The 22,204-nt window shown below is 44.1% G+C and overlaps 4 protein-coding genes across 4 annotated transcripts; 1 reads left to right on the plus strand and 3 right to left on the minus strand.

The window, feature by feature from the left end:
• LOC8071352 (protein-tyrosine sulfotransferase) lies at positions 1,617–7,801 on the plus strand. The gene is made up of 12 exons (XM_021449586.1): positions 1,617–1,697; positions 1,886–2,063; positions 2,334–2,405; positions 2,957–3,209; positions 3,797–3,940; positions 4,791–4,895; positions 5,175–5,322; positions 5,932–5,984; positions 6,089–6,157; positions 6,255–6,380; positions 6,935–7,099; positions 7,415–7,801. The coding sequence occupies exons 1-12, from the start codon at positions 1,637–1,639 to the stop codon at positions 7,571–7,573; spliced, it is 1,533 nt and encodes a 510-aa protein (XP_021305261.1). The 5' UTR covers positions 1,617–1,636; the 3' UTR covers positions 7,574–7,801.
• Positions 9,403–9,687, minus strand: LOC8071353 (transcription elongation factor 1 homolog). Its single transcript, XM_002437817.2, has one exon. It carries the CDS (start codon positions 9,685–9,687, stop codon positions 9,403–9,405), a length of 285 nt encoding a protein of 94 aa, XP_002437862.2.
• Positions 11,069–15,998, minus strand: LOC8069175 (disease resistance protein RPM1). Its single transcript, XM_002437818.2, has 2 exons — positions 14,299–15,998; positions 11,069–13,138 (listed from the first exon to the last, which is right to left on the minus strand). The coding sequence occupies exons 1-2, from the start codon at positions 15,189–15,191 to the stop codon at positions 11,167–11,169; spliced, it is 2,865 nt and encodes a 954-aa protein (XP_002437863.1). The 5' UTR covers positions 15,192–15,998; the 3' UTR covers positions 11,069–11,166.
• LOC8069176 lies at positions 20,731–21,855 on the minus strand. Its single transcript, XM_021449297.1, has 4 exons — positions 21,797–21,855; positions 21,415–21,706; positions 21,232–21,324; positions 20,731–21,156 (listed from the first exon to the last, which is right to left on the minus strand). The coding sequence occupies exons 1-4, from the start codon at positions 21,853–21,855 to the stop codon at positions 20,731–20,733; spliced, it is 870 nt and encodes a 289-aa protein (XP_021304972.1).

Raw genomic sequence — 22,204 nt, forward strand, 5'->3', positions numbered from 1 at the left:
ATGATAAGAACGTAGCACGACGTGGTCTATCAAGTTACAGATACACTTCCCGGCTCACCACAGGTGGTTTTATAGTTTCATAAACATTTAATTCCAAGACTCATAGAGAGTTGATAATCGTGCCAAGACAGTTTCATCTAGATGAAACTCATTTCTTCTCTCTTCTTATCATAAAAAAACTTATGTGGCAACCTATTTAATGCAAATAAAACTCACATGAAACTCCCATTAGGCCAGTCTCAGTGGGGGTTTCACCAGGATGTCATGCACATTTATTAGAGCGTCATGTCAGCAAAATTGCACTTTTTGCATGAAACGAAGAGGAGAGAGAAGGAAGTAGTTTCACCCTGGTGAAACTCCGCAGGCGTTGTTTCCCACGCGGTGAAACAGGATGAAATCCCCACTGAGGGCTAAATTGTTTCACCATCTTGCATGTGATCCAATCTTTTTACAGTAATTAAATGTTTTGCCCAGCCTAGGAAACATCAAGGTGAAACTCATGCATTGTGGAGGTTGTTTCATTATTCGTTTTATTGATGCCCTGTCAGCGGATTTATTTTAGAAACAGTGCATTGAAACGGGCTATTGAGACTGGCCTTAAGATTAGCCTTAGTATGGAGTGTGAACACGGGAGAAGCTTTTGCCACGGGAAAATGACTTCAGCTTTGGGTAGCACGACCATGGGCTTTAGAAGGAATAACTTTAGGCTTCCATGGGCTTTGGTTAATGCCGCCAATATCAAGATTGAGCCACGAGACAAAAAGGTAGGGTAGAGCCGCTAGAATAGGTATAATAATGGGCTTATAGCCAAGCTAATCAGTATTTGCTGATACGAAAAATGGAAGAGAGGAGAGATAAGAAAGCTTGGCTCTTATTCTAGCACCAAGCTAGGCGCGAAAGCATAGGCATATATGGACTCAAATAATAATGTATGTAAGGAGTAGGAAAAAGAAAATAAAACATGGTTTTATAACCAAATAGGAGACAACTATTGTATGATTTGGCTCTTATAACTTTTTTTATTATTAACTTTGCTCTTAGATCCGAGGTGGTACGGTGCCAGAGTTCAGAGCTGCACGATTTTGGTGTGGAGGTGCGAACGGGCCAATGCTTCGATGAGAATCCTGTTACCTGGCGAGCGGCTCAAGAAGGCTGGTGATGCTAGAGTGCACGGCCGCTTGGCGTAGACGAGAACTAGAGGAGAAAAGGGGAGGAAGAGACGTGTAGCTATAGAAGATGGTGTTAAAAACTCCCATCTATATTTGACTTATTAATCACATTAACCAAACAAACAAATAAATAAAGATATTCTATCCCTCCAACCAAATGCAACAAACCACAATGAAACTGCATCCCTCGTCTCTTAACTCGACTTCAAACAAACATAGGCGTAGAGAACAATGGAAAAATCAGCCGGCACGGCAAGATTTACCGCTGGCCGAGAGCTTAGCCATGGCCAGCAGCGCGAAACAGACCAAAAAACCCATCCCACGGCACGGCACGGCACGGAAAACTGGCCTTTCCGCTGCTTCCCACCACCGCTGCTGGTGCTGCCACTGCCAAATGCCAAGTGCCAACCCCCCACTATTTATGCCCCGCCTCGGCCTCGGCCTCGGCCCCGGCCCCGGCCGAATCAATGGCGCGGGCGGCGCTCCGGTTGGGCGCCCACGCGCTCGCGCTCCTCGTCCTCGCGTCAGGTGCGCCCGCCTCCCTCTCGGCACGTCTGAATTATGCTTTGCCGGCCGCCCGCCGCCGTGTTGATCGAGCGATGCATTCGCTGGGACTGCTTCGGTGCTGTGCGGTCGTTGAGCTGGGAAACATGCTTGCCTCGGATTTTTGCGTTGTTTGTGGACTAATTGAACGCTCGTTCGTTCGGGTGATGCAGTGGCTCTGCTTCCGCTTGTCAGTTCCGACGACGACGGGTACAAACACTGCGAGGGTGTCGTCAGGGGCTGGGCGGATTCTTCTACTGCGCGGGTGGAGGACAGGGACAAATTGAGCCTCAAGGATTTGCTCTTCTTCCTCCACATTCCTAGAACTGGAGGCCACGCCTACTCTAGCTGGTACATTCGCTGGCCTTGTTTAGTTTCCAATTGCAAAAAAGTTTTTCAGTCGTCACATCGAATGTTACGGCACATGCATGAAATATTAAATATAGATAAAAATAATAACTAATTACACAATTTGCCTGTAATTTGCGTCTATGATTGGATAATATTTGTCAAATACAAACGAAAGTGCTACAGTGTCAATTTTGCAAAAAATTTTTGGAACTAAACAAGGCAAGTCTAAGGTGTATCCGACTGATGTTTCATGCCTTGGCGCCTTGGCAGCTTCCTCAAAAAGCTGTATACAAATGCTCAGCAATGCCCCGATTCCTACGACAAGCTACGGTTCGACCCAAGGTAAAGAAAGCTCTACTTTGTTCAACTGCATCATCATGTCCATTGGGCAATTCGACAAACCATATCTGTTTCATGAGCACCTCATCTGAGTTGATTAGTAGCACTGTTCTGTGAGCTGTCTGAATTTGTTAAAAAAAATGAACGTCTTCTTTAAATTCCCGGGTGCCAGCTGCCCTGCTATTTTTATTACTTAATTTTATGGCTTTTATGAAAAAAATGCTTTAGGAAGACCCCTCTAGGAAAATTACCTTATATTTTACAAATTTAGATCATGAACCAAAGAATTTGAATGTAATATATGGTTACTGCATTCTAGTATATGCATAGCAACTACATCTTCAAATTGTTAACTGACATTTTACATGGATGCCGTGGCTTGTCTATGGGTCATGCCAAGTTGCCAACAAATATGTAGGTAGTGAAGGAGCACTTTTAATTGTTGTTCCTTATGAAATAATTGTCAGTGTTTGTATCATGAGTTCAGTTCCAAGATTTTTTTTCTTAAGATAATTTGCTTACAATTTCTAATGATATTTTGGTATTCTTATCAGCAATACTGATTGCAAGCTGGTTGTTAGTCATGATGACTATAGCTTAACTTCCAAGCTGCCAAGGGAGAGAACTTCTGTTGTAACAATACTAAGGAACCCAGTTGATCGTGTATTTAGCACATATGAGTTCTCAGTTGAAGTTGCAGCTAGATTCCTTGTTTACCCAAACTTAACTACCGCTGCTGCCGGTACTTGGAACATCTGGCCTTGGAAGTACTTGGTTCCTTGGATGAGAGATGATATGTTTGCCAGGGTATGTCTATCCACTTCAGTTCATCCTTTGGTTTAGATTCGTACTTTATTGTGGCAGAAAGTACTCAGATACATATGGTGGATATGATTGTGGGCTCAAAGTTGACAAAATGTTGTCAAGATACTTAATTTTCTAAAATATATGGACCTTATATTTTGTTGGCCTTGTGCTTTATATTCAACGTTGAATTGGATCTTTGATAGATATCAGTATCTGGTATTAACCAAACCAAACACCAATTGTAATAGAGATAAATCGGTTGATCCACTGTGGATTTTCCTTAAATTCATAGAGAGCTCTGTATATTACTGTTTCCCTACCATCCTTTACTTTTTACGTGTTATAGGACAGTGATTCAACATCCTAGTTTCATCATAGGAGGGTTCCCTACCACACCATCCTATTGATGACCCCTTGAGCTTCAATAGCAGTTACCTTCTCATACTTTTTCTTGGCATATTTAATTTGAACAACCAGGAGCATAGATTCTAAATTTTCTTGAAACTAATGAACTCATAAACTACAACTGTGATTCTTCCATTCCTGTATTAGAATATTCCTTCAATGACTATACTGTAACTTTCCAGAGAGATGCCAGGGGGATTGACCAAGTTCATAGTAGTAAGAAGGTTGGCAATGCATATGATCTGGAGGATATGATTATGCCGTTACGTCAGTACATCAATGATCCAGTTGCCCATGAAATCATTCATAATGGTGCTACCTTTCAAGTATGGTGATGTGTCATTTTTGTATATATCAACTTTTCTATGGTTTTATTTATTTACTCTCTCTGTTCTAACTGTGTATTGGGAACTGTAAACTGTCCTTCATCCATTTTCTATGGCCTCCCTCAACATTGATATTTTCTATTATAAAAATTATGCAATAATATTTGTTGCAGCATTGATTTGTGATTTCCATCCACTTTGCCAATTTTCCATATTTTGATTATTTCTAGAGATGGTCTACATTTTAGATCTGTGATGAAGTACATATCCTGCTACTATTTTTCATGAAATATGTGATCATTCCCTACTTGAATAACCTAGATAACAGATGCATGCATGCTTATCATAACTACTTTACTGTATATGATATACTTACCACAGTTAAACCTCTACTTCATCACCATGTGCTCTCAAACAAGGGGTGTGTTCGGTACAGCCATATAAGAGAAATTTTAGATAATGTTTCGTACCCCGAAATTTTCTTGCCTTTCTCGAATGCTAAGGAGAAGAAAAGGAAAAGCTATTTTGGAGTTTTATCAACAATTTGCTTGTGTAGGTGTAGAAGCTGTTGTGGCTGCAGCTGTGGCTGCCATGTCCTATCTGCACAACACTGTAGCAACAATAACATCACTTACCGTTCAACAGTTCTTGTGTATGTATATTCATTTTCCTACATAACTTCAGGAACTTTACAAGAATAATTGTGAAGAGGTTGAGCAGAATTATGTTATACTGTTATATCTTTTTGCACAAACAGAACTGTAGTAAACATCTACATGCAGATGATTTCCCAGCCAGCTTTAGCAATTTAGTTTTCTAATTTTTTTGTGTACTCATGTTATCTTGGCAGATTACTGGGTTAACGAACAATTCATACTTCAATGAAGCACACGATGTTCGACATTGTGTCAAAAAGCATCAAGATCTTGGTCATATTGTGCTTGAGGTTGCTAAGGTATATACCAAAAATGAATGTCGTGAAAGACTGTTTTCGATGTGCATCCCAATGGGCCAAAGCATATGGTACATTATTTATTAATTATATATCCTCCAGCATGCAAATAGTAAAACACCACTGTGTTGGCTATACTTCCATGCAGAAGGAACTTAAATAGTAGGTAATGCATTAGACAATAACATTCACTAAAGCAAATATATTCATTCACTATATAAAGGGTCTAGAATTTTTTTTATACTTCCCTCCCAAAAGTAATGTCATCATTTTTTATTACAGAATAGGCTGGACCAGATGCTATATGTAGGACTTACAGAGATTCATGAAGAATCAGCAAGTTTGTTTGCTCATATGGTAGGAGCACAGGTGCTTTCACAATCTGGGGCATTGAATTTAGATCTCAAGGAAGATTGGTCTAGAGAGATTGGTAATACACATTGCAATCTGGTGGCTCTTAACTCATAATTGTGCCTTCAGTAGTTGTATATTTATATTATTCTATAAACCAATAGGCAACAACTTAACTTTATCTTTTATTGAAACTGAAAGATAATACTGCTAGGTTTTGATGATACTTTCCCTAACAAATTAGCAATGCATCGCTTCAGTTGTTGAAACCCAAGCATAGATTCATACATCAATACAGAGGCAGGGTATGTGCATCCCTGATCAAAATGAATGTGAGTTTGAACCGGCATAACAATCAGCAAAGTTCAAACTATTGGAAAGAAGCTGCTCACCAACCACTAAATGCATAAGCAGCATTCTTATCGTGCCTGGTGTAGCAGTTCAAGAAGCAACCTATGGTTTTGTTCATGATTGCTGCACACTAAAAGCATTAGGGCAAGTATGAAAAAGGTGACTTGAAGAAATAACTTAACATTAGGTTCTCGGTGTAAGGAAAAAAGTGACTTGAAGACATAATTACACAAAGAAATATTATGTTCATTCTTGGTGTATGGTTCTCCATATTCTTTTGATACAGTTTTGACAACACAAAGATGATAAATGATGACCCAATCTCTACTGTTCACAGACTCACACCCATCCATGGTGGAGCCCGAGGATAAAGAAACAAATGAACATCTGGTATGATGGTGGTTAAACCTTGTAATTGTGTTGTTTAGTTTCGCGAATTAGACGGTGGAATCTGTGTACGTACACTCCATCTCATATTTATGTTCTCATGATAGAATAATGCACATGGATGGCAAAATAATGAAGCCCTGAACTCTACTGGCGACAAACATGGAAAAGAAAAAGTAATACACTACTTGAAGGACTCAATTATTTGTGTAGAGTTTTCATTCTTTTTTTGCAGACCTTGTGATCACAATGTTAATTTATTCCTGATGCCAGATGACTATTGGTAGACTAATGGAAGCTTATGAAACTTGCATTGTCGAACTGCGGAAGGCTGAATCTAGGCGTCGTAAAACATCACTAAAGAACCAAAAGTTTCAGGGAGCAAGGTTTTCAAAAGCGGTAACGACCAAATTAAAGGGCAATGAAGTTTATGCACATTGAAGATTGCTCTTGATTCATTTTATGTTTTACGATTTAAAAAAGGCACCATATTTGGATACCTGATTCCTTTGTCTCTGTAAATATGGAGCACAAAATGAGGCTAAGAAAAAGGAAATAGGGATACAAATGCTAAGGCTAATGCCAAAACTTCACAATCATTCTTGTGCTTATCTATTTGTCATCATAACACAAAACACCAAAGATAATTGAAAACTTCTACTTGAGTTTCTAGCTTATCTGGATACCTAATTTATTCCTCTCTATAAATAGCAAGCACACACACTGATGCCAATAAAGAAAATAGAGATATAAATGCTAAGGCTGATGTGCTCAAAACTTCAAATCGTTGATGTGCTTATCTTTTTGTCATAATGCAACACTCAAATAATAGATGGAAATTTCTACTTGTTTCTAGCTTATATTATATATGGGTGCTTTCATATTTTGTTAAAAAATATGAGTGCTTTCATATTAGAATGTTTCAGCAATGACATAGGAAGTTTTGTTTGCAGGCACGGAAGCCGCCTAAGGCAATTTTCAAACAAATTATCTCGTTGAACAGCCTTGACATGGAACTTTATGATCATGCTAAGAAAATTTTTATCCAAGAACATGTTTTGATGTTAAAAGCTCGGCAATCCATTGTGGGGCAGCATAGACAGTTGGGAGAACAAAAGGTTTGCTCAAACTCAAAAGAGAACTACTCCAGTACTTTGTTATGCAGTTCATTTTAGTTTGACAAGGTTTTCCTGCAAGAATTCAGAACCTCAGTGCTGTTAGTTTTCCAATTTTGTGACATAACATTTTCTTGAGGAAATTTTGTGACATAACATTAACATTGCATATGCTAGTATTTTATGTGTGCGCACATGGTAGGGAGGAAGACGATAGGATATAAGATGAACCATCCTCGTATGCGGTGGAATTGTGGAAATGAAGAATTGTACTTCTGCTATTAGCAAGCCTCATGTGCTTTGCCTTCTCTCTTTCAGGAGGGCTGGATCAGCATAATCTGGAGCGACAGAATTTGCTCTCCGGAAGGTGGTCTTCCTTGGATGGTGGTCTTCCTTAGTCTAGGGATCACCACAATCATAGTTTTGGTCGCATTAGCTGCAATGATGAGAAAAAGAACGTCGAAATTTAAGGTTTAACCAGAATTCATGAGGCAATCTCTAGATTTTAATGTACAATCTGATGATGCGCCCAGACATTACGTACCCTTAGCATTCTTTTGGGGCAGAGGTGTTAGCATCCACAAAATCGTGTATACTCGTACGGTCGGACTGGTGCTAGACCATTTTTCTCTTGATTACACAAAAGATTTGTGCGGCTTTGTATTAAGATAGAGAAAAAATCGATACAAAATGCCTTAGCGGTGCCCTAAGAGGTCAATAAAGATTTATATGGAACCTTAGATCCTCTCTAGTGTACTGTAAACTAGGCTATTACATTAGATAATGATCAACCCAAATTTATGGCGCTGGCATGAGAACCTACGCCCAGGCTGCCAAGCGGCAGCGCTGCTTGCGTGCTTACGTCGCCATCTAGAGAGAACAACTCACACACCGCCTACATACGAGCGGGTCTCCATTGAATATTTCCTCATAGACATTCTTGGCTTACTTCAGCGGAGACAACCTCCCGCTGAAAAGTCTCAAACGCTTCATGACAAGGTATTCATCTCGCTTGGCTTCCAAGATATGAGCTATGCTCTTGCTTTGTGCCACTATCCACCTGCTTCGCTTGGAGAACGAGGCTGTTGTGTGTCCGTCGAGGGTCGTCTCAACTCCAAAGCATCTCTAGAAGTGGTCGCTGCCTTGCATTAGTGATTTGCTCGGTAAAGCACTTGAGGCATCATTCAGCTGAGGTCGTCTAAGGTGAAAGAGCGCAGTAAACAATAATGTCCGTTGTCCTGGGGGGATGGCGCTGGAGTGCGCATCGGTATCCATAGGCTGTTGAGTTGCAGAAACACTTCCTGGCTCACCACAGCGCTACCCACTTTGTTGGACGAGGCGAGAAACGTGGCACAGGCATTCCTGAGGCTGTGAAAGTGATGCGCCGAATGCGCGTCCGGCAGAGCTAGCCAGCGTGGTCTCCACGTCCTTAGCATCAAAGGCGCTCTTGCAAAGAATGCCTTCGCACACATCAGCTTATTCAACCGTTCCACGGCGTACCTATATCTGCAGCTACTAAGTAGGTGTTTAACCATCTCCTTTCTGTCGCCAGCTAGCATCGAATCCTTCCATGGACGGCATCGCGTCCGTGTATATGATCGAAGTGAAGCAGCGCCCTCAAAACGACAGCAGGCTGCATGTGCTCGATAGCTATGCTGCATTGGCTTGCTGCGTCGTCGTCGTCGTCCTCCTCCGCAATATTGGCCCGGCCGTAGAACTGCGCGTCGAACACCGGCGACGACGCATTTGGCCCGGCCGTAGAACTGCACGTCGAACACCGGCGACGACCGAGCTTCAGGACACGAGGCGCGGCCGGGAGGCGCGAGCGCGAGTGACGAGCTGATGCCGTCGGGTACTAGTGGATGCTCCATGGTTAGGATGCTGTCATGGTCGCGTTCAATTTGCCGTTTAGGCAATGAATTCAGGAATCAGGACGAGGTAGGGCGCGCGCAATCATATTGGTAAGAAGGCCAAAAATTTTGAAGGAAATTCAGTGGGCGATGGGTTCATATGCCAAAGCTCGTGCACCCCCAGGCCCCAGCCTTGATAAACGCGTGTTTTGCAAGAAAATCAGACGTCCGACCGGAGAGAGGCTCAGTTCCTCGTGTACACACATCTCGGCTGCAATATCGGCTCCGCCTTCCTCTCCCGAGCCACAAATTCAGGTAGGCTCCTAAGGCCTTGTTTAGTTCACTTCAAAAACTAAAAACTTTTTAACATTCTACGTCACATCGAATCTTGCGACATATGCATAAAACATTAAATATAGATGAAAACAAAAATTAAAAACTTTTTAAGATTCCACGTCACATCGAATCCTCGCCGGCGTTGACGTGGACGCCCTCGTTGGCTTTGTGGCACTCGTCGATCCACTCGGAGTAGACGTCGATGGGCTCGGTGAGCGCGTTGGCGACGGTGGCGTAAACCACCTTGCAGACGGCGCACGCCGCCTCGGCGATCATGTCCTTGTTGATGTCGATGCTGCACTGGACGCTGCCGGTGTGGCCGCAGAAGGGGCAGTCGAAGGCCGTGGGGACCTTCCGCGCCTTCTTGGCCGGCGGCGGCGCCTTCCTCGACTTCCTCTTCGCCATAGCCTGCAGACGACGACGACGACGACGACGACGACGCCCTAATAGCGCTAGCTAGCAGCTAGGAACCGATGGTGGACGGGTTGCTAGCGCGTGGTGGACTAATACACACCTAAAAAATCCCTACGGTTATCGTCTGCTTACTCCCCTCCCGTAGGCCTGTCAGGCTCCTCACAATCTCCGTCTCCAGATTCCGACGTTACTACGTACATCCGGATTGGTGGATTTAGAAGAGGAAACGATTCAAGGACGCTCTCGCATGCCGGACGATCGCGCACGGCTGGACACGGTACGGCGGCAAGCAGAGCACCGGCCCGCGACGGTGGCATGGCAGATAGGGCGGAGGTCAGTAGCAACGATCCCGGCGGTTGTGGCGCACGCGCGCGCAGGTGGAGGAGGAGGAGATAGAGGCGGGTCCGGGTCTGGCACTACTCTCCGCTCAAGAGGAGGAAAAGAACAGGAATCTCCTTGGCGAACTCGGGTGTAGGACCGGCCATGGTGATCGTGTTCGAGAGCGAGGAAAAGAGCAGGGTTGCGGCATGGCTTTTGGAGACGAGAGCACGGTCATGCATGGGCGCTTTGAACTCCATTTCGGAGATCAAAATTCAGAAAAACAACACCACGAATACCCTGAGCATCTTGTCCTAATAAATATAGAGTGCATCTTTTATTAAGGGGCCAACAATTTATTTGTTTCGTAAAATTAATTACGATAAGCGAGATTTTCGGCCGCCTCGTGGTCTCACGCGGATAAACGTGGCCTCAGCGCCTGGCGGACCATTGTCCGGCCGGCGAGTAGCGCCGGGAACGCGCGCTCTGGCTGGCAAAGCAGAGGAGGGAGGAGCAGCCGCTCGTTGGCTCATGATGGGCCTGCCCAGGTTGGCGGATCGTCCGGTCGCACACCCGTGGGCCGTGGTTCTGATTCGGTACAACAGCGATCGGACGTGCACGCTTTGGCCCATAGGTCGACTAGATCGCAGGAAAAGGCTCATTGGAAAGACTCCATCAACTTTTAAACCGTCCTCCCTAGGGGCGTCTCCAGATAGCAACGGGTACATACTCGCTAGTTACAACAAGTTCATACCGTGTCCGCTAAGAAAAGATATACTCGTTAAAAAACCCATACTCGTAGACGGGTACAAATTAACGTCCATACCCATGCTCATACCCGCATACGGAGCCAGCGATTTCGCTAGCTGAGCTCTTCGGAGAGAATAAAAAACAAACCTAGGTACCTTTTTGGTTTTTTTCCCCTCTTGAGGCCAAAATCTAAAATGAAGAATATCAACCATTTTACCAAAAATTTTGCATAGTGTTTAGTTTCATTATGCAAAATGATGGATCAAAACTCAGAATTTTTTGGGATGAAATGGAAAGTAAACACCCACGAATACATTTTATCATATAGCGACTACGGCCCACCCAACTAGCTACCTTCTTAACACTTAAATGAGTTAAATAACGTCTTCAAGCTTTTGCTACCTAGGCGTACTCAGTTACAATATTCCATTTGTCGCCTATAACTCTTGGATGATTCGGGTGAGTCTTCACCCATGATACCACTTTATTCACGACAGAAAGTATGATGTTACCAAAGAACTCTATCTCCTTCAGCTTCTTGAGATATATGAGACCGGAGATCCCATCCTTTGGCTCTTGTAGGAATGACAATGTCAGCCTCTCTAGATTTGGGACTGAACCTTCCTCAAAGTGCACCCTGTTAATGTTATCCAGATTATCAATAACCAACATGCTCAGTTTTCCAAATTTACCAAGGGGAAAGACTATGCAGTCATCAGCATATGACTTGTGATAGAGCTTGAGGCACAGCAGGTTTGGCAGGTCTCCTAGAACTTGTATGGCCTCGGCATGGAGTCCAGTTTGACGAAGAGTAAACCTGGAGACACTTCGAAGCGATGATATCCATGGAGGTAGACTATCCAACTTACCCACGAGGCTAAAATTAGTGACAAGCAGGGGAGGTGACTCTACAAAAGCCAGAATGTCTAGAGATGAGTCATGCTCCTTTTCATCTATAATGTGAATAGATAGTGAGTGAAGAGAGCATGCCAACTTCCCCAGAGACCCGACAAATGCCTTCCAGTTAACTTTCACATTCCAAAGGAGGACTTTAAGCTTCCTTAGCTTTTGTGACAGACCAATCTCCCGTAGAACCAATGGCTTGTCCTTAACCACTATATGAGCAAGTGATTGCAGTGCTGCCATATTCCTGACCACCCCAGGAGAGATCTCCAAACCTGAGCAATGTTTGAAGAACTTGACACTGCCCGTCCTTGTAAGTAGTTCCTTGTGCCCAGCTAACAAATGCTTCATACAACTGAGCTTGTTTGCACTGGCTGGTAGTCTTTTGATTAGTGTTGCCCTAATGTCAAGTGTCTCCAAGTGCTTCAGGTTTCCTAATTGCCTTGGTAACTTCCATATGTTGGTCTTTCTGAGGCTTAAGTACTTCAGCTGGAAAAAACTGCAGATGCAGTCCAAAGTGCTGTTGTTCAGGCACCTGCAGCCTTCTATATCAAGTACTCTTAGCAGACGTAGCTGTGGAAAGAAGACTGGGATGTCCTCTACAGAAGCAGACATTGTGAAGGAGCGAACATGAGATACACTGGGACTTGTTTCTTGCACCAACTTGTGACTACTGTGGATGGACAAACGACGGATTTTGTCATGGGAAACCAATAAACTTCCATTATCACGTAAGAAAGATGCAAAGTTCTCCTCTAGTGACTTAGAGAGGATGACTTCTAGCATTATATCATGAACTCTGCAGCTCCTCACCTTGCCATTCCAGTCGATTCTCACAGGCTGCACAATGCTTCTAGCAACAAACTCATCAAAGTAACTTTCAGCGATCTGCTCCATGCTTAATCCATACCTTTGACTTACAAAACCTTCTGCTATCCACCTTCTAACTAAAGGTCCCCTCTTGATCTCATAATTTTCAGGGAAAATACTTAGATATAAGAAGCAAGCCTTTAGATGGTAGGGTAAATCATCATAGCTCAAGGTCAAGACTAGCTTTGCACCTTCCAGAGTAGGATTACTTTCAAGTTCAGAGCCTAAGTTATCACAAACCTTCTTCCACTCCTGCTTGGTTCTGTCTGTCTTGCTTGCAAGAAGGCTGCCGATGCTCATTATTGCTAAAGGCAAACCCCCACATTTCTTCAAAATGGAATTTGATACTTCCTCCAACTCATCATGTGGTAATTTATCTGCAGAGCCAAAGATCCTCTTAAAGAATAATTCTCTTGATGTAGCATCTGATAATCGCTGGATTTTGTAAATCCAATCTTGGGGATGAGAGCAGCATGTTTTGGCCACATCTTCATTCCTAGTAGTAATTATTACCCTGCTACCCTTCATATTGTCAGGCAGTGCACATCTGATGCTCTCCCATGATGATATGGTCCATATGTCATCAAGGATCATAATATACCTACATGAAAAGAATATGAAACTATAATGTTACAAAACAAGCTAATGAAAAAGCTACAAACCTGATATTTATAATTTCCATTTCCTTTCCTAGGGTGTGAGTGCGTGTGCATGTGCGTGTGCGTGTTGTTTGGGCTCTTGCCCTTTATTCTCTTCTTAATATAATGAGGCGCAGCTCTCCTGCGTTTTCGAGAGAAAAAAAAAGTTGATGATGATGATAGTCTAAAAACTCTACTGTTGAGTGAAGTGGTTAACTCAGAGCTAACACCCTCTCCATTTACCTATTTCATGAGTAAACAAGGGAAGAACTGGAAATAAAAAAGGTTGACAGCCATTTATATTTCTGCATGCAGGTTTTCCTTTCCTAGTGGACATAGTCACTTATCTGGTTTGTTTTACCTTGCAGACAGTAGACTATCGAATGCTCATAAAGAACAGATGTAGTATAATTAAGCTTGGCATCATTTGTACATCACAATGTCCAAATCTAATCTGTTGGCCTTTTGTTTTTCTAAACATAGTAGAGACTTGATTCAACCTCTTTCATCCACATGTTTCCAGCCCCAGACCCCCTGGTGGCGGAGCTTGTAACTAAACCCAGCAGGGGTCAATTATCAAAGAACCAAGACCAATCTGACCAATGTTTCAGGTCGTCTGGTCGAACTGGGACCGACTAGGACGATCGGACAACTTGTAGAGGTCGACAGTACCCCTGATCAGTCACCTGAGACCGACTAGGACGATTAATCGAACGACTTGAAAACATTATCTGACTTTCGAAAATAGTGGTTTTTTATTTTCAGAGGGAAGCACATATATGACGCTCACACGCTATTGACTTTCTTTTGACCAGAACTAGGTAATACAAATTTCACATTGCATTTCCTGACAATTTAATAAGTGAGCGGCTATCTGAACGTGGTAACAGCCAGTATACAGCTAAAAAATGACACTATCTTGAGATTAGAAGTTACCTGCAATGGTATATCTTTGTTTATATTTCACATTTCAAAAGAATCCATATCATCATGGGAGAGCATGAGATGTGCTACCCTTCATATGTCATCTGATGCTCTCCATTGATGGATATTTTCCAGAACAAAAATAAAATAAAATATAACTTCATCATGGTGTAGAAATATAACAAGCCTGCTGAAGTACCTTTTGTCTTGTAAATATCTCCTAAGCTTCTCAGCAAGCACTGCAATTCCCAACCTTTCAATTCCCTCCAAGGTTTCCTCTGTGAAATGTCCATATTTGCCACCCGCTATTGCCATTGCCTCATGAGGTCGCTGGATCAACTCCCTTATCATGTGCTGAAAGAGGTTCCGGACATTGAAGGTTTGCGACACAATGAACAACGGACAACACTGGAAATCAGCACCTTTCACTACTGGGCTCTCACAAACCATTCGTGCCAATGTGGTCTTGCCTAGGCCGCCAAATCCAACAATTGACAGCACACGAAGCCGGGGATCATCTTCCATGAGCCACCTTACAAGCGCATCCCTTGGTTCATCAATGCCAACAAGCTGAGCTTCTTCTGTAAAGAGAGCATGCAACTGTGGATCTAGATGAAGAGAGGCATGCTTCAAGAACTGTGGGCTAGCAGCTCTGGAAAGTAGGGTATTTGCTAGGACCACCCCATAACGTGAGCGCCGCTCACCAACATCCCGAGCACGTGCCTTCAGTTCCTGCAATTGGATGGCAATGCGACGGTGACAACCAAACGTTCCAATAATACACATTACCCGACGAAGGAAACCCACTCCTAACATGTCACTGGAATGATGGATGAACTCATCAATGCAGTCCTCAGCATCATAGGCAATTTCCCTCACTTGTTTCATCCAGATTCTCACTTGATCATCATGGCCCTCTGACATGGTGAGGGTGCGGAGGAAGGCATTCATACTCTCTAGTTCATCTTTGATGAACTGTATGTCTCCATGGACACCCTGTACCAACCACCTTTCCTGGGAGAGAAGGCAGCCAAACTTGCACAGAAGACTCCTCACTGCACCCTCAGTCAAACTGAAGATAGTGGCTTCCATGTCTTACTATGGAGAATGGGAATGAAAATGTTTCTTCTGTTGGAATCAGATTGCTTAGGCTCCATATATAGGCCATTTAGTTAGATAAATTCTAATAAGTAGAAGCAGAATAGTATTATGGACCACAGTTTCCTGATAGTTTCCAGTACTGATTCTGAACAGGCTTCTCTTGGTAGCCAGAATAGTAAATTGAAGAAAGGAAAATGATACTGACTGCAGTGTAAGTTGATGACAGGGCAATGACATGACACAGACTTCCAGCTCAGGGCAATTTGCTTGCATAATTCCAAAAACTTTCTTACAATCTACTCAGCAGAACATATTATTCTTGTAGTGGTCCCTCTTAAAAAGATCTGATTCAAAAAAGTCAGGGGAAACTTGTTGCTATCCCTAGATAGAAGGTGATGGCAAATTGTTGAGTCAACAATGGTGAGCTTAACAGCAATGCTGAAAAGGTGATAGCTATGAATCTGTTAAATATATGCAGTGGCGGAAGAGTGACTCAAAAGATATTACATCCAAACCAAACATATAAATACAAGATCACCTGATCAGCAAGACTAGCTCGTAAAGTGGGAGAAAGGAGAAAAGGAAAGGTCAATATTAAAGTGCATGATCATGGAAGCCTGACAAATAAGATACATATCCAAACCAAACATATACAAACAAAATCTCAAAAGAAGCAAGAGCAAGAAAATAGAGTGACTTGCAACAGCTAGGAAATTGGCAATGCTGTAATTCAACAAGAAAAGATAAAAAAAGCATATGCTGTGATCTAACCCAGGAGATACACATCCAAATTGAAACATATACAAACAAAATCACTGAATAAGCAAAGAAAGAGTGAAGATGCGGAACCAGTTAGGAAATAGGCATACTGCACGTCAACATTACTTAATTGATTTTGAAGGAAAGTAATCATAGAGTGATGATGAATTACTTGGTAATTGAGGTTGTCAAGAATTCAAAATCCTGTCAACTAAGATAGCCACCAGACATTGACTATCTGAGTCACAGGCTTTTCACACTTGTATGCCTGCTCCCAATCAGATTAGTAGTGCCTCTGATGTTAACGTCATGAAACGAGTTAATTACATCTTAATATTACCAGCCCGAAGGAGAAGAGCCATGTAGGCACACAAAACAGATAGCCCAAAAAAAAGCAGAGAGAAGATGCCACAGATAAGTTCCAAGACATTAATAAGAACGTGATGAAAACAAGAGGACATTGCTTTACTGTTGTTACATGAGATTATCTTAATAAGACATACTATTGACCTAATAACCATATGATGTGCTTCACAAATCACAACCTAACAAGCAGTGGGCATAGCTGCAAACGATAAAAGATTGGTTGAAGCATGGTTGTCCGGCTCATATCTAGTTGCCATGCCTTATAAGAAATTTGTCTGTCAACAGAAATGCCTATAATCAAATGAAAAAAGGATCCTGGCATATAACTGGTCATTTTCTTACTTAAAACTTTAGAAACAGTCCATTATTTTCTATATTATTTTGGAGACCAGAGAGGTCCATCCTTGCGTTGAACTTTCAACAGAACAAACTCACTCAGTGAAACTTGAATTATTATTTTTTTATTTGTGAACTTTGACATCATTCCATTCGGAAATTTAAGGAAAAGTTCAACATAAGATGCACGAAAGAAGATAAGTACCTGGACTGTGAGGCATTAAATCAGGCTACTCAATTGCGACTTGGGAGGGTCCGGGTAGGTTTGTTGGATGGAAAGGCAAGCTGATGGCACTACGGGCTATGCTCATCACCTATACACATCTAGGCCATCCCCGTCCGTCAATGGACAATCCCTCGAGAGCAGTCTGCATCCACGGCAAGCTCTCCATGAGGCATTTCGTCGAACACCTGGAGCACGGCTCCCTAGGTACATTTTCCCAGCAAATGTTTAGCCCTTGCGGCTGCCGCGTACCACTGGGAGTTGATCGGCAAGGGTTTGGCGCTCGAGAGGCAGGCGCCGCTGCTCGCAGCCCGGCGGTTGCCCAGCGAGGAGCTCGCCAACCGTTCGAAACTTAAGGCGCTTCTCCGTCTGCTTCGTACGACCAGGACTTTATCGGGCGTGGCTTGCCGGAGGCAGGCAATCCATGGCGGTGCGCCTCCTTGCGCCCCGGGAATATTTTTTTATTTTTAGCCCATTTTTAAATCAAATTTCAATTTTAGGCCGCTTTTGAAAAAAATTTCAAAACTAGGCCGTTTGGCCCCGCCACCATGCATGGCGGGGCAAAACGACTACACCTCGCCATGCATGGTGGCGGGGTTGAAGCGCCACGTGGACCCGGATGGGGCGGGGCCAGCTGACGTGGACCCCGCCACCGTCCATGGCGGGTTACGGGAACCCCGCCACCGATCATGGCGGGTTGCAACCCCGCCGCGCATCATGGCGGGGTACGCCCGCGCCCTATTTAGTCGGCCCAACGGCCATCTCTTCTCATTTCTCTCCCTCTCTCACCCCGAGTGTCTCTCTTTCTCTCCCTCTCTCACACCCGAGCTCCGCTCTTCTCCGGTGCCCCTCCGCGTCGTCCTTCACCTCCATTGCCCCGCCTCGGCGCCCCTCTCCGCTGCGTATTCCCCGCCTCGTCGTTCTTCACGGTTGTTTTTCCGGCCACCCCTCGTTTGGATAAGGTAAATTTCTTACAACCTTTATGTTTTCATAGTTTAGATAAGTTCATTTGTTTATTTTTAATATGTTTAGTAAATCTCTTGTTACGTTACTTTGTTTAGTTATGTGATTTTTGTTGAATTATTTTCGCGTTTTTAGATGGAGGACTCGTATCGTGAGTCTATTTGGCGAAAAAATGGTCGTCCTAGAGAGTTGTACCCCGATGTGTCTTGCAAGGATGCCCCCGTGCCTCCCGAGGAACCTATTCCTAACTGTGATTGTGGACATCCGGCACACGTGAGCCAGTCGAGACATCCGGATACTGCGGCACGTTGCTTCTATACTTGTTATAGTTATAGCGTAAGTCACTGTGCCCTTTGTTTTTCGTATTGGTTTTTTATCTTTTGATTCCCAATGAGACAATTGAAACTCTTTTGTAGCCCTACTTCCGGTGCTTTTTCTTCCAATGGATCGACGGGCCGGACAAGTTTGACCCAAGAATTCTGCTTTTCTACCCAGGCGTTGATCATTGCAAACGTGAGTTGTTTACTCGCTGGGTTCCGCCCCCCCTAACCCTCCTCCTATGACGGAGGAAGAGAAGGCCGTCGCCTCTGCACGGCGGCTCGAGGATCCTCCAAAGTGTCATTGCGGAGAACAAGCCGTGATAAATCCACGGAATGAACTAGAGTTCGTTTGTCCTCTGCGGCGTGAAGTAAGTTTTGATTCAATCTTAAAAGTTCAGTTCATATATGTGTGTTCTAATGTGTTCTTTTTGTAGGATCGTGGTTTTCGAAAGTGCCGTTTCGCGGAGTGGATCTATGGTCCAAAGAGCCATTGGCCAGAGCCTGAGAAGCAGGAGGAGGTTCCAGAGTGGAAGAAGAAGCGGAGGTCTATTGCGCCTCCCGTGATGTGCAAATGTGGTGTTGAAGCTAGCTACGGCCTAGTTCCTTCAGGTCTTGGGATTGGCCATTTCTGTAGCCACATGATCGACTATGATGAGGTTTGCTAGGACTGTGCACATTTAGTACTACTATACTCATATATTTGTTTTTGTACGCTAACTTTGTATTCATATATTTCCCGTAACAGAGCACTCAGAAATGCAAATGGGAATCATCTGATGATGTGTTTAAGTTCAAAGATGAGTATAAGGCAAGAGTAGCAGTTCGCAAGACGAGAGGTTATCCTGCAAACTACGTCACTGATTTTGTGAAGGACCATAAGAAGAAAATGCTTGCATTCGCGCAGGAGTTGCGTGTTCGTAATCCTGCGAGTATTGCATGGAAGAAGTGGTCCGAGGAGAGGGAAAAGGAGATAGAGGAGTACCGTGCAAGGAAGGCTGAAGAGGATGCAAGGAAGGCTGCGGAGGAGGCTGAGAGAGCTGAGATGCAATGCTTGAACGATACTATTGCCTCATTATGTGCTAGTGAGTCATTTAATTTTTGAAAGTGAAACTGTTAGTTTCTCTGAAATGACTATGTTATTAATTCTTTAAATTTTGTACTTACAGAGATTGGATGCACCGGAAACTGGCAAGCAGATGTGGGCCGTGCTAAGTACGCGGAGAATATGATATTAGGGCGGGACGCTCCAGTTGGTGGCACCGCTAGCCGTCCGATTGTGGTCGAAGAGGAGGACGAGGCGGAGGAAGACGACGACACCGGAAGGATAGGCGACCTCATTCGTCTTGCCGAGGAATTGGGGTACCCTCAGGACGAGCATGACTATGAAATGGGAAGGATATGCGACCTACTTCGTCTTGCAGAGGAGGGTGAGGCGTCAGGACCGATGCCTGTCGGTGCCTTAGAGGAGGATGAGGCTGCATACCACAACCAGAAGACATCAGTCTATGACTCATGGTGGCCAACAGACATGACCGAGGAAGAGGGACAGTTATACTCTCAGGCGGCAGAAGAGGCGGAGGCAGCTTACTACGAGAGACAGGCTAGTGAGGCCAAGGCAGCGGAGGCGAGCATGGGTAAGGAGGTTGTAGTGGACGATTGGGAGTCCGAGGATGAGTTGCTTACGCAGTGGTGCACGCAGTTTGATTGATGTGGTAATGTATGTGAGTGGCTTAGGGATGAGACTTTTGTACTTTCAAACTTGTCATGTAATAATTTGTATTCCGACGTATTTCAATTTGATCGCTCCTCGCCAAAGTCCACAGCTGTCAGAATGTTTAACTAACATAACAATTTAAAAAGATTTTGTAATATGTTTAACTAATATAACATTTAAAAGTTTTGTTTCTTGCATGTTTACTAGTTTTTTGTGTAATATTGAAAAATAAATAGAGGAAGTCACTTTGAGTAGTGCCATGAAAGGCAACAAAGGGTCTGGCCATTTTCTGGCTACCCCGCCATGGCTGGGGGCGGGTTTAGGGCTACCCTGCCATGCGTCATGGCGGGGTACCCATAACCCGCCTCCAGCCATGGCGGGGTAGCCAGAAAATGGCCAGACCCTTTGCTGCACTGCCTTTGTTTGGTTTTTGGTTAACCGATTGTTCGTGTTCGCAGCTGGTTTGGCAAGACAGAGATTTTTACGTAAATACCAAAGAAACTTTAGAACGAACAACTAAAATAATTCTCACTAATGCTTAAAAAAGGCACATCAAATATCTAGAAATATGTCACAGTTACCAACGTGCTGCAAATAACAATATGTCACAGGTACTACATGACAAGTCCCAACTGCTAAACATGTCTAATCTAATCATCGCCAGGGGTGTAGCGGTTTCGCGGCTTCCGTCGCCTCCTAGGATTGGTAGGCACCACGTTGCTTGTCCACCCCACGTCCGTGCGGTCTCGCCGCTGCCTCTCTCGCTGCCGCCTATGGACACGGTCCATCTCCTGTGTGGACGAAGTACCCTGCAAACAAGTACCCTAATGAGTAATTTTACATTTTGAATCATGCAAATATAGAAAAGTAAAAGCACAGTATAGGCTGTGTGTACTCCACCCCCTGTGTGTACTCCACCCTCTGTGTGTACTCCTCCGGTGTGTACTCCACGCCCTGTGTACCAATAGGAGCACCGCCTAGCTGTGAGGTACCCATCTCCTCGTGACCGGTGAACTCCCACTGTAACTCGTCGTCGTCGTCGTCGCCACTAGTCATGGAGTACTGAAGGGCCTCGTCCTCATCGTCCACGTCCGCTGGACCCTTCCCTGTGTACTGCGGAGTACGTACAGAGGAGGAAGCGGCCCTAGCTGAAGTAGCTCTGGTGGACATCGAGGCCGTCTGGCTCCTAGACAACATGGGGTGCAACGGAGGCTCATATGTCGTGTCTGCACAGCTCAGCTTAGCCGCTAACTTCTTGCAGCCCTTTTTGATTTTCTGCAGGATAAAATGACAACATGCATTATTCATTTGTAATTGCTTTGTAATAATGAATTATTTTATCGAAAGTACCTTGACAAAGCTGCGAAGAGGGTTGCTCTTGTCGTCTCTAGTCTGGAACAGTTGCCTACTAGCTTCCTCGGAGTAGTTAGACAACTGTTGTGACTACAACATCACACACAACATTAACTCGATCATTTGGACAATTGTTGTGCCATAAACATCAAATAATACATGAAAGTCCAAGGTACTTACCACATATCTATTTAAGGGGGCCCTAAGAACCTGTTTGTCAACCCTTTGCGCCTCGTCGAACGCATCGGCGATGTCATCCTCACCACCCTCATCTGCAGGGGTGTTGGTGTACGGGACTATGATATGAGTCCTCGTACTCCGGTGCAGCCACTGTAGGTACTCCATCCATCTGGCCGGCTCGTGCGGTGGTAGTGAGTTGACGAGGGGAACCTGCCTGTGATACCAAGTCTGCAAATGTGCATCGTGCCTGACCGCCCAATCCTTTTGCGTGGACCGAAACCTGCGATCAATCCTGCAAAAATATATTGCATTAGCAACGAGCCAGTTAATGGAAACAAACAAAGTGCCATCATACCTATGCAGCTCAGCGTTTGTGGAATACAGCGGTGGAATCCCCTGCAGCCTCCCGAACTGTCTGTAAACCCTGCAAGGGTAGTGCATCTCGACCACGTGGAAGAAGATGAGTGGGCCATCGTAAAGCCAATCGCTATCCTCCTCCTCGCAGCGTGGACTAAGGTACCCCTCTAGCTCCCACCGAGACCACGGTGACCATGTGACCTGCAATATTTGTAAACTTATTTTTAGTATTTCAAAATAAAACGCATTAACAGTGCTTTAGTACTAAAAGTGAATTGAACTTACGTAGTTGTGTGTCAACACGTCTAGCTCGTTAGTGTACTGCTTGTACCTCCTGTCTGCTTCGCCCCTGACTACCTTAGCATCTGACCAGAGAAAAAGGGCGGTGGGTCCAACATCTTCATGCACCCATACCTGCAATTAACACAAACAT

Source organism: Sorghum bicolor, chromosome 10 (genome assembly GCF_000003195.3).
Source record: "Sorghum bicolor cultivar BTx623 chromosome 10, Sorghum_bicolor_NCBIv3, whole genome shotgun sequence".
Classification (NCBI taxonomy): domain Eukaryota; kingdom Viridiplantae; phylum Streptophyta; class Magnoliopsida; order Poales; family Poaceae; genus Sorghum; species Sorghum bicolor.

Bases quoted from the DNA above. Each gene is read 5' to 3' on its own strand.
- LOC8071352 (XM_021449586.1), top strand. From the start codon at position 1,637: ATGGCGCGGGCGGCGCTCCGGTTGGGCGCCCACGCGCTCGCGCTCCTC. The intron at 6,158-6,254 runs GTAATACACTAC...TCCTGATGCCAG, and splicing joins ACAAACATGGAAAAGAAAAA to ATGACTATTGGTAGACTAAT. The intron at 7,100-7,414 runs GTTTGCTCAAAC...TCTCTCTTTCAG, and splicing joins GACAGTTGGGAGAACAAAAG to GAGGGCTGGATCAGCATAAT.
- LOC8071353 (XM_002437817.2), bottom strand. From the start codon at position 9,687: ATGGCGAAGAGGAAGTCGAGGAAGGCGCCGCCGCCGGCCAAGAAGGCG.
- LOC8069175 (XM_002437818.2), bottom strand. From the start codon at position 15,191: ATGGAAGCCACTATCTTCAGTTTGACTGAGGGTGCAGTGAGGAGTCTT. The intron at 13,139-14,298 runs GTACTTCAGCAG...CTTTTCATGTAG, and splicing joins AGATATTTACAAGACAAAAG to GTATATTATGATCCTTGATG.
- LOC8069176 (XM_021449297.1), bottom strand. From the start codon at position 21,855: ATGCACTACCCTTGCAGGGTTTACAGACAGTTCGGGAGGCTGCAGGGG. The intron at 21,325-21,414 runs GTAAGTACCTTG...GTGATGTTGTAG, and splicing joins CCCCCTTAAATAGATATGTG to TCACAACAGTTGTCTAACTA. The intron at 21,157-21,231 runs GTACTTTCGATA...TTTATCCTGCAG, and splicing joins CTCTTCGCAGCTTTGTCAAG to AAAATCAAAAAGGGCTGCAA.